At 38.5% G+C, this 12,529-nt stretch overlaps 1 protein-coding gene across 1 annotated transcript in view; it reads right to left on the reverse strand.

Moving 5' to 3' along the window:
* SLC39A8 (solute carrier family 39 (zinc transporter), member 8) overlaps positions 1-12,281 on the reverse strand; it is a gene marked incomplete at its 5' end in the record, with an annotated part of 18,144 nt that extends 5,863 nt beyond the window's left edge. Inside the window, 4 exons of the mRNA XM_010190088.1 lie at positions 4,132-4,299; positions 5,478-5,600; positions 6,143-6,312; positions 12,087-12,281. Of these exons, the coding sequence (XP_010188390.1) occupies positions 4,132-4,299; positions 5,478-5,600; positions 6,143-6,312; positions 12,087-12,281 (656 nt within the window). The remainder of the gene's footprint in view (positions 1-4,131; positions 4,300-5,477; positions 5,601-6,142; positions 6,313-12,086) is intronic.
* Between the last annotated feature and the right edge of the window lie 248 nt (positions 12,282-12,529).

The raw sequence follows: 12,529 nt of genomic DNA on the forward strand, positions 1-12,529 counted from the left end.
CCTGCTGATCATCCTTCAAGTTGTCCTAGAAGTGATGGAGACATTGTTTTGTAGATTGACTTGATTTGTGCCAAAAGCACATCTTTCTTGGGTATGTTTCTAGCTTCACTGAAGAAAGGGAGTTTGAGACAATGCACAATTTTAATTTTGAATAATTCATGCTTTTTTTTTTACTAATAAAGAACTTTATTCTTTTGGAAACCACACACACACAAAAAAAAACAAACAACAGCAGGTATTTTCTGATAAAGCAACAGCATTAATCTTAGGAGACTGTATTTTGAAAAGGTATATTAGCAACTTCTATTATACTAAGAATGAGAGGTGGCAATGAAAACAGTGAGCAAATAATACAAATGTGAAAAAATGTCACTAAGGACATGTCATTGGACTAAGTAAAGGGCCCATTTTCTGGTACCAGCTGCACAGTTGAGAATTTCAATGACAGTCCAAAGCATTGCATATGAATGACAAACATAAAAATCTGTTCTCAAGTGTTTGGGGTTTTTCTGTGGAAACAATTTACAAATGCGTGCATGAAAAATAACATCAAGTAAGAAGATGCTATAAAGAATTAGCTGTCAAACTCACCAAGAATGGAACCGACTAGAAATTTGCTGAGGTTTGGGTTGTTTTTTCCTAAAGACCTTTTTTTTTTAATTAATTGCAATTAATTTAGGAGAACAGTGTTGATTTGATTCTAAAAATTATTTTCTTGATCCAACCTTTCAAAACGCAGAAACAACCGTAGTTTAAAAACTAGGAATCAATTTTTAAGAGGCTCCTGTAATATACATACAGCTATCTGCCATTTACTGTGTAGCTTTGAAGTATAATAATTCTTGCCTGTAATCTATTTTAGTAAGGTCTTGACTTCTTTCATAAATCATATAAAGTACAATGACATTGCTTGTCTGGGTTTACATTCTGAACTTTACTAGATTGTATGTCAAATAGATGCAGATGAATGACTAATACATATTCTTAATGTTTAAGATAAGGCAGACTACTGATAAATTTACCTTACAAATAGATAGGATTACAAGGCAAAAATGAACAATGTCTGTCTCCGCTGGACTGTTTCCACTTTGTCATGGTAGTTTAGCAGATGTCACAGTAGAGATGCCAGCTAAGGAGCTCTGTAATACCCAGCTGGACCAGCAGGTCTGACTTTCATTAATTATTAGTGCAGCTCTGTATTTCTTGTATATCCACAGTTTAGAATAAACCAAAACCAACCATAGTACTTTTGCTCTTCGGAACAAATTTTTTTCTTTAAAATCAATGGTCTCTTCTTTTTTTTCCAAACTTAAGGAATTATACAGAGACTGTCTTATTTTATCTTATGATATCTCATCAGATTACTACTGCTATTTCTAATACATCTCTGACTACCTCAGACACGAGCTAGACATGCTCTTTTGTGTCCTTTAGAAGTGCCCACAGGACCAAGAAGGAATCCTGATAGTGCCTCCAGGGCATAAATAAAGTCTGATTATATAACTCTAATGTTGTGCGCTCAAGGATACAGACATTTCAGCAATTTGTCTCTGAAACAACTTTTCTTCAAAGTTACTGTTGTCAGACATTATCATTTTAATGCATATTAGATACCAGTGTTGGGTCAGCACAAAAGAAGTTTCCAAGGTTGCAATTACTGTTGCAAGTTAAATCTGAAAGTATGTGACTAATTAGACATTTAGATTTCCTCCAGCAGTCAGTCTGTTCCGGCTAAAGGAGAGAATACGGCTGGATCCTCATGGCTGAAAACAGCTACCACACTTGGGCACAACTGGACTTCAGACTCCTTCCTTAAAGCTGACATCATGATTTCTGGCTATGCCATGTATATCCTCTCTAATAAGCTTTAAATTACAAGGACACATAAAAAGTCTATTAGGGATGTGTTGGCTTAGGCCAAGTAGTTCTCTTATAAACACCAAATGCCTGTAAAGTTGAATGCATACCTATCCTGCATGACACATGCGTACCCTACCTGCCCTAAAACCCCTCAGCCACATCGGCCTTCCCCTGTCCCCCAGTAATTGTGAAGGCTGCCTGACCCATTTGAACCTGCCTGGAGGAGGAAAAGAGTCATGACGTCTTATTTGTTGCTACTCCCAATATCAGAATCGGGCTATCTGCCACTGAGATTTCCTTACAGCCAGTCTTTGCTCCAGAGTGAATTTTACCCTGTTGCTTTCAGGAAGTTTTAACATAACATATTATCTTCCTGACTTTGGAGAAATGGAGAGGAAGAAAGAATGGAAAGTGTGAATTTTCATAAGAACAGTAAGTAGAGGAGAAGATCCTTTGTGAAATTTTAAGTTCTTCAAGTCAAGACTGCATATAAAAGGAGATGTACCGGTATTCCACTAAGGATCTTGGGGTGACCTACAATACTCTACGGTCATGAGTACGGCATCTAAACGTGTTGCTAGAAATAAATGCTATATAGTTACATTTTATTATTATAATATATGGTATGGGGTTTTTTATGTTTATGTCATACAGAGAGAGATGGCTAGCCAAAACACAATAAAGGATTAGGTCCAGATAAAACTTCTGGTAAACAGGGAAGAAAAACAACACGCATGCCACTGGAGATGACTGTCTCCACAGAGAGTGAAGTGTTCTTTTGTTCGTTTTATAAATATACAAAATACAGCTTAGGGACACTCATAATACTAATTCCCTCTTGGTGACCATGCAATCTCAGTTAATCATGTTTCTCCTAGTTTTTAAAATGCCTGGTATCCACCACACTTCATGATGTTTCCACAGTGAGGATAAGTACAATTTTGGTACTTCAAATTGTGTGCATCAGATGTCCTGTGAGCCCGCAGGGGCAGTGCAGAACTCTCAGATTCTCTCCTGGCTGTTAGGGCCTGCCTCTGGTTACTTTCCCTGTTCCTCATTGCTTCCCACAACCAACTTACTGGCTAAAGAACTTGGGTGGTAAACAGAAGTCTCTACAATTGAAAAAATCTGCCATAGCCATCAGAGAAGTGTTTCTACGTGGTTTTCCTCTTTTAAAATAAGGGACAGTACTGCTCCTCTCTGTACAGTGAAAAGAATAATGAAGCACACCAAATTTCTCTTCCTCCTTCCATTTTCTTCTCAGACAGAAGGACGACATATATGTAGTATGAAAACAAACACAGAGGAATATAGAGAACAAATCTGAAAGAGAATAATACTTAAACCAGGAGAAACAGTTTCTGTCTCAACATATTACCCCTGTAATTTCCACAGTATCCAAATACGGGGGGACCTTATCTCTCTCTATAACTACCTGAGGGGAGGTTGTAGCCAGGTGGGGGTCAGGCTCTTCTCCCAGGCAACTAGTGACAAGACAAGAGGGCATAGCCTGAAGCTGCGCCAGTGGAGGTTTAGGCTGGATAACAGAAAGCACTTTTTCATGGAGAGCATGATCAGACATTGGAATGGACTGTCCAGGGAGGTTGTGGAGTCACCATCCTTGGAGGTGTTTAAGGAAAGGCTGGATTTGGCACTTAGTGCCATAGTCTAGCTGATGTGGTAGTGTTAGGTCATGGGCTGGACTTGATAATCTCAGAGGTCTTTTCCAGCCTCAATAATTCTGTGATTCTGTGGTATACTGGACTAGGACAACCAGTGCTCACAATATACTGCAAAAAAAAGTCATTGTATTAGTTCTCCTCATTAGACACCGATTCAGAGGAACCAGATTCTCACACACAGCAGCCATTCTCACATTGCTTTATGTAGTCAGGAACATAATATGGATCATGCAACACTAAAACATACTATCACTCTTCAAGCAATACAATAACATCATCATCATCAAAATTAACTGATTAAATCAAACTGATTAAAATTAAAATATCTGATTAAATATATATCTCTGTCCTACTCATTCCAATACTGCTATCAATTAGTTCTTTTTGTTGGCTACAAATTCAATGCATCATCCAGCTTTTGCAAGCTCACTCTAAAACCCCACATTTCTTTCATAAGCCTCAAGCAATTTATAAGCTATAAGTTTACAAAAACTTGGCAACCGTAATAAAAATTCATATTAACTCTCTCCTCAGACATGCTTATATAATTGGCAGGGATAAAATAAGTAACTAGACACAATTTTCATACCTGTGCTGAGACCACGCTGATGCTGTCAAAACCAAGATTTCCATTGCTCTCTATGACAGCTGAATTTGCATAACACGTCCCTCCATTGCTGGATGACAGTGGTTTGGGTGGGATAGTCTTATCATGAGAGCGATTCTGTTCACCATTTTCAGAGTCATTATGGTCAGTCTAGGTGACAAATAAATAAGTAGGTAGCTAATTGAAATAAAAGCAAAATGACAAACATAAGAAAATATACACCAAAACAAAAAGGTGGGGTATCATATGCTGCTTTGCTTTCAATACCAAGTAGATGTTTAAATGGGCATCAGTAAACATTTAAATGTTTAAATGAACTCCAAAAGCATCTAAGTTCCTAACTTACCTCTTTCTTTTAGCTAATCAGAATACATGTGGGGATTTTTCATTTTTATACCTTTAGATAGGACCTTCCAAACACCTGATCATATGTGATCAACATTTGCCAGTTATTCATGGCTGCTTGTCAAACAGAGCTTATTAGCCTTTGTCAACTGTTCACAAAAACAAAGGGCAACAAAATCATTTCTTCTATTTTTCTTCCTCCAGTTATTACAAACAAGGGACCTTCATAGGTCCCTTCATAGACCTTCATAGGTCTATTGAAGACCTTCATAGTCTTCAATATGAGTAATAGTCTGGGAGAGGGGACCTTAAGTAAGGTAAGAGTAGGAAGACTAGACAGTATCCTTGGCAAGACATGAGAAGAGAGGACCAGAAAGTTTGAGAGACTATCTCTGAGACAAATTCAGCTTCACTCATGTGAGTACACAGAACATGAGTACTCTGACGTATGGGCAGAAAGCAGACGTCTGTGCAATATGGATAATTGCAGTGTCACTAAAGCAGGTCTGTGTACCAGAGCATGGGGAAACACAGAGCTGAAGATACCGAAGGTGAGAGTCAAGCACTGTCAGCACAGTCACACTTTACAGATGACTAAGAAGGTAGATAAGTCACATTGATTTCTCCTAACCAAAGGGCAGCTCCAGGAGCAGACTTCATTCTCTCCAGCTCTTACATATTTCCACATTTTCTGATAAATTTAGCTAGCACAGCAACAACTTAGCCATTGAGAGCAACTAGAGCATACACCAATGAGAGCAGACCACACTCACATCTGGATTCTATTCCCAGCTCTGCTTGTAACTCACTCAAAAAAGTAACATTGCTTCCCCTATTCATACAGATTTTAAACAGATAAGTAAGGCTGAATTCCTCAGATAAAATGGAAGAATCCCCACATTTTCTTAAACTATCAGGTATCTCATAAAATATAACAGGTACTTCAGGGCAAGACTCATTCAGTTAGTGATACTCTTCATTACCTTATTATAGATCTTCAATATCACTTTAAGAATCCTTTCCACAAAGAAGAGAATATAAAATCCACCAAACACAGCAATTGCTTTCTCAGTATAGTTATCTACTTTGGGGTCAAACCCAAATGCCTAACAGTGAAGAAAAAAACAATGCAAATTAGTCTGTAAACTTAACACATTTTCAAAAAAAACCCAAACAAACAAACGCCCCACACACATAGATACTCCTCTAAAATACAGACTGTTTCTCTACCAACCGTGAGCTTCCAGGAGGCTGCAATAAAAATAGATACTGATCTTTTTATATTTTTTAACTTGCATTAAATGTTAACAGTGCTTTAATTCAGTAGAACTTTACATATGGAATGTAGAAGTGCAAGACAAGGAGGGCCTAACCTGTAGCCCATTAAACTTCTCTAGAATTTTATTCAATGCACTTCTCTTTCTGTCTAGAAGCAGAATAGCCCTTGGTCTTTCCCATGGCACAACTACACATAGATCTTTATGGCTGCTCACTCAGCCAGAAAAAGATAGCACCTAATGGCACTGAAGCTCATCCACAACTTCTTGGAGATTGCAACCCACACACAGAACCTCGCTGCAGTGTGCTTCTAACATTAATATACTTTAGAAACTAGTATGCAAAACAAATAATGATTCCCCTCACTTACCTCTGGAATGAGCTGGAAAATTGCATTAGAAAAGAGAGTACCAATGGCCAAGCCCACAAAGTAGGTTAAAATCTTGGGGAAATATGACTTATTTAAGAGGGGAGTCAAAATCAGTCCCAAAAGCGATGCCAAATTGATGATAGTCACAGCCAGGAACCCAAATCCCCAAACTGTGGATAAACAAACAGAAATATAAAATATTTTAGTATAACACCAACTTCAGACTATTTGCCATTTTTCTAACAGCTAAATTGGCATGGAATTGGGAAAAAGAGTGGTTCACTCGTTGAAATTATACTTCACAAATATAAAAATCTTTAAACATACAGATACTTAAGATGCATATCTGCAGAAAGGACATACCTGGAAACCTTTACTGGGACTACCATATTAAACATGGAAACTGTGCTAGTGTAAGATCTGGGATAGCCTATCTGCTGGTAGTATATAACAGGTGTCTACAGTCAGTGAAGAGCAAAAATTAAAGCTTAGTCCAACACTCAAAGCAGCTACAGCATAGATATAAGACAAAACTTCTTACAAGTCCCAGGGTTAGACCCAATTGTCATTTACTCCTAAGGGACTCTAAGATAGAAAGTCTGCTGTCTTGACTGTACTAGATCCCCAAATCCTTCCTGATAAAGGATGACATCTTCAAATCATCCTGAAGTGGTAACTTTGCGTCCCTAACACTCCTCCTCTTCTATTTCAAGGTAGTTGCTGGCTGAAAACACTGCCCATCACTGCTTATCAAACAGGTGAGGTGGCAGAGAGCTGATAGTAGAGAAATTATACTAGAGAAATGAAAACATATAAAAAAGAGGTTCCAGGTTTAAAAAAATTGACATGTGATTTAGGTACACAATGTGGAAACCTTTCCTAAGGAGTGACAAATGCACCAGGGTCCACCGTAACTTAGCTTCCTTCAGCATAAGCAGAGTCTTTAGGGTTCAGACAACAGGACTTGTACAAAGCCATACACACCATAATTATTCTGGAGTCTGAATTAGAGGTTGGGGGAGAGTGGGGCAGGGAGGGACGTGGCTGTTGTTGCTGTTCATAAGCATCACACATCACAAAGTTGTGTTGCTATGCATGACTACTCTTTTTCCCAGTGATGTCTCAAGTTCATGAGAGTACAGAGAAAAGCTTTAAAGGTTGCACTGAAGAGGCCTACAACGCTGCCTCAAGTGATGCCACAGAACCATAAAGTTATCCACATAGACAGTGCGTTTATCTATAAAAATTAACCATAGAAAACAATCAAAGCCAACACACTGTTGGCAATGTGAGAATAGTTTGGTATAAACCAGAAAGTTGCATCATTATAAGCCTTACAATATGTATGTAGAGAAGTTACCATAAATTCCTTTCTGCATGGCAAAAACTAACACATCAGATTATGATCTGCAGCCCAAGTTTCCCACAACACCATCAGCAAACACACTAAGCTAGATTCCTCACCTGTAACTTGGATGGCTCTACTTTGTTTGCATAGTGTTACAATTTTTATATGTAACAAATTTTATATTATGTCAAGAACAGAAAGTGTTAGAAACATTTAAAGCATTTGCAGAAGGTAAATCAATGCCGATTAGAACATTCATTTGCCATTTTTGAGAGACAGAGAGAGGGAAAACACACAACTAGATCTGGGTAGATTCACTAAACTGCACAGGAGATTAATTTTCATTAAAATAAATTACAATTAAGCTTGAAATCAAGTTTGTAATAAACAAATGGGTTTCCAATGTCATCATGAGTCACAAACCACTGTTTACAGTTTGGGATTACTATGGAGGCATGAGTCTCTTTCAGTTTAGTATACAGACTACTCCTACACATTATTCTGTACAACACGTACAGTTTAAACTGAGTTAACAAAATAAAAACCCCATATATCAGATATGAAGCATTTAGTGTACTTGCCCAAATTACTTCATCAGGCACAGGAAATTAGAACAAGTTTCAAAAATTACAGTTACAAAAGGCCAGTACTAATTACTCTTTGCAACAAAAGACAGAAAGGATAAATTCACAAACTGTGTGTGTAAATCAGTAAATTACAAAATCAATAGGAGAATGGAACCTAACACCAGAGACAGGGAAAAAGATTATTGCCAAATTGTGAGAGACGTTCTCATGATACTATATGCTTCACTAACAAATGTCTAAATTTCATGCTAGTACTCTTTGTTCAGAACAGCAAAACATTCTGGGACACTTAACTTGAAATGCATTTTGTATGCTTAATGCAACAGGACATGTCTCATAACGAACTGAAGGACCTGTGCTCCCCAGGAGGGACATATTCTAATCCACTGGTGTGAAGTATCCCCTTTTGTCAAAATAAATAAAAAAAAAAGTAAAAGCAAAAGCCTTTCTTCTTCCTGATTTACCAGAGATCAGGGGTGCCAGAAGATAGATGTGGTTTTACTTTTAAAATTCTGTCCTAGATCTGAATGGCCCAAAGAACTTAAGATTTTACATACTGACATTTTGTATCTGATTTACTCAATAAAAGTGGAAAAATACAGAAGAATTAAAATAAATTATTAAATAACTTCAGACAATGAAAGAACAAATTAAGTATTATCCATTCTAGGCATTCCACAGATCCTGCAATGAGCCTCAATAGTATGGGAACTAGTTTAAACTAATGAAATTTTTAAAGCAATAAATTAAATTTAAGAACTTTCTTATATACTCTCCAGGAAGGTCCTCCTGGGTCTTGTGGCAAGCTTTTCTTTGACTTCAGAAAGACCTGAAGTGTTACTGGGAAAAAAAAAAAAGGAAAAGAAAAAAAAATATTACCTCAAAATTACACAATTACAGGAACTGGTACTTCAAGAAAAATACCACAAATTGGAAGAGAGGTGGAAAGTCATAAAATTCCAACATTGCCAAAGTTCCTGTACTATAGATGGTACTTCCCAATATCATGTATGTGCTGTTGTCTTAAAATTGGTTTTATTCACTAGGACTTGATAGCTTTTCATAAGTGCATGCATCTCAGAAAGCTGACTTTACATATCAGAGCAGAGCATTCTGCTTAGAATGCACGCTCTTTTCTTTTCTCTGGTGGCATGGTCAGCTTTTGCCAACTACCACTATTCTTTCTGTCTCCAGAACTGTGACCCCAACAAAGAGACAGCCAAGATACCCAAAGCCATAAAAAAACCCCCAGAAAATAAAACAGCAGGAGTGCAAGCAAGATGCCCTCCTTATAACACTATTGGTCAGCATTGGTCCTTATAAGAAGCAGGGACGGGCCTTTCTGAGGCAGGCTCAGGCTCTTCTTTAGCTCCATCCTGGGATGAAGAGGAAATAAGGGTATGGACACCTTTCTGAAGAAGCCAAGCAGAGAGCACAGAACCTGTCCACCATGTACAGAAGGAATGCCACTAGCCATTTCCAGCTATTTCATGCAGCGTTATACACCCTTCTATTTCCTTTTGGAGAAACAAGAAAGGGAAATACATGATTGTGCCCCTAAGGCCAACAAGGTTAGATATGAGTTATACAGAATCACAGAATCACAGAATATTAAAAGTTGGAAGGGACCTCGAAAGATCATTCAGTCCAACCCCCCTGCCAGAGCAGGATCACCTAGACCAGGTCGCACAGGAATGCATCCAGGTGAGTTTTGAATGTCTCCAGAGAAGGAGACTCCACAACCTCTCTGGGCAGCCTGGTCCAGTGCTCTGTAACCCTTACAGTAAAAAAGTTTTTCCTCATGTTCAGATTGAACCTCCTATGCTTCAGCTTGCACCCGTTGCCCCTTGTCCTGTCATTGGCTGTCACTGAGAAGAGCCTGGCTCCTTCCTCCTGACACTTGCTCTTTACAAATTTATAAACATGAATGAGGTCACCCCTCAGTCTCCTCTTCTCCAAGCTAAAGAGACCCAGCTCCCTCAGCTGCTCCTCATAAGGGAGATGCTCCACTCCCTCTATCATCTTTGTGGCTCTGTGCTGGACTCTCTCCAGCAGTTCCCTGTCCTTCTTGAACGGAGGGGCCCAGAATTGAACACAATATTCCAGATGCGGTCTCACCAGGGCAGAGCAGAGGGGAAGGAGAACCTCTCTCGACCTACTAACCACCCCCCTCCTGATACACCCCAGGATGCCATTGGCCTTCTTGGCCACAAGGGCACATTGCTGGCTCATGGGCATCCTGCTGTCCACCAACACCCCCAGGAGACAAACCCCAAGAAGAAAGGATATGGTGTATGCTGCCTTTTAACTTTTCCTCTGCTTTGGCAGCACTTTTTTATTGCAAGTATCTGCTCCATAAAGCTTATTGTACTAATTTCTTCTGTATGCCTTGTCTGTTCATATTCTGGAAGACAAAATATTGTTAAGTGCATGGGACTCCCTGGGCAGAAAATTCACATAAGCACAGCTGGAAACATGCATGGAGGATTTAGCTTAATGGGTAGTAACTGAAATCAGCTGGTCTCAATGCTGCCACCATAACAGAATCATTTTGTGATGGGGTAGGGGTATGCTTAAGTCAATATCTGCATTTGGCACTGCCTTTCTCTGAATCTTCCTTCAAAATAGGTACCATTACATGTCACAGCTTTATACACTTGTGGTTTTAAAATACGCTAAACATGGCCCTTGCAGATTTCCTGCATTGCAGCCAAGGGAGGGGCAGGGAGAAGGCTGTCTTGCTTATCTGGCTACTGGACATTGCTTCTGAGCTGGCAGGATAAAAGAAAAACAAGAGGCACGGTCTAAATAGCTTAGGAGGTTAACTACAGGTCAGGCTTTCCAGTACAACAGTACCTAAACAGCCCCAAAGGAAAAAAAAAAATTAGAGAAAGACAGATTCTCCCCCCTGATGCAGGTATTATGGACTAGTTGACAATATGTGCCCTCATATGGTACAAGCAATCTAAAACAACCATAGGAAATTGATGCCATGGTTTCAGTGATTAATCAAATATAATCATAATTACTGACTGACACAGCTAAGTTTTAGGAATTATCTCTAATTCTTAATAAATATCATCACTTATGTTAATCAGAATGTTATTAGTAATAGTATTTCAAAAGTAGTGCTACATCACTGCTTATAAATACTGCCATTAGGCACCTGCTCAATTAACACTCTAACTTTTAACTTTAATTCGGCAAATTCCCTTGGAACAGTAAATTTAGTTGGAATACTGAGTCAAATAAATAGGCCATTACATATTTGATGCTTAGCAGTGCAACAAGTGACTTCATTAACCAGATGAATCTTCTCTGTCCTACATTTTTTACTGCACTGTACACTTCTGTGCATAATAAATACAGAAATAATAGTGATAAAAATAGGAAAAAGGAAGATGAAGGCTACTCAGTCATATGATGATGTTCCATGTGGAGAGTGCAGAAGATGACAGAAAAGCAGGAGTCAGAGTTTGGAAAGAATATTTTTTCCTCAGTAAAACAGTCAGTGGCTCCCCTGATGTCATGACTCCTCCCCAAAAATAATTCCACTTGAACAGTCCTCTAATAATTTTACCTTGAATGGCCTTCATACACATACCACCAAGTCTGATTTCCCACTGCAAATCACCTGCACAAACTTCCTTTCTGTGCTCCCATTTTCCCTCCTATTAACCGGCTATTAGAGAGAGTCCTTATGCTTCAGGGCACAAACCGTTATCCAAATACAACAGGTCAGAAAGACTCTGCCTTTAACTGGCAAATTATTCCATAAATACCTACTCGGTTCTTTCACCTTTCTCTAAAACATCCTGACTAGATCACTGTTAAGTGATAGGGTATCTGTTTAGACAGTCCACTGACCTGAAACAGCATTTTAATTTTATGTTCCCACTTTACTTTTATCCTTCTAAACAAGACACTTCTGTTATGTATAGAAAAATGCTTACTATTCTAACAAAGCCCCACTCCAGTCACAATATTGATGCAATTAATATTAACTAACCTTGTAAAGAATGTGGTTTAGATGTCTCTGCGAAGTCTTCCTGATGATCACACGGGTGAAAAATTAGCTGTTGCAAAACAGCAGGGCATATTGTGGAGAAGTTTGAATTTGATATGTGACTGTTGTTTGGTATCCCATGCAAAGAAAAAATTTCCTCACCAGACAAGCACTGGAACAAAAAAGCGATTTTGCCAACTTTAAACATTAATGCAAAACAAACAAACAAACAAGTCATAAACTGAGAAACTCGAGAATTACAACATGAAAATACTATAACACACGTTCAAGGAAGTGTACACAGCCTTTGTATGCTGTGCATGAAAACACTGATTGCTTAGTGTGAAGTGATTAAAAGTATTTTTGAAAAGATAAACCACAAATCAATGAAACATGTTTTAAACAGACATTTGCAAATCTTATGCCCTATGAACTAGGACAGCTAA

The sequence above is a fragment of the Mesitornis unicolor genome, unplaced genomic scaffold, assembly GCF_000695765.1.
Source record: "Mesitornis unicolor isolate BGI_N332 unplaced genomic scaffold, ASM69576v1 scaffold21918, whole genome shotgun sequence".
Classification (NCBI taxonomy): domain Eukaryota; kingdom Metazoa; phylum Chordata; class Aves; order Mesitornithiformes; family Mesitornithidae; genus Mesitornis; species Mesitornis unicolor.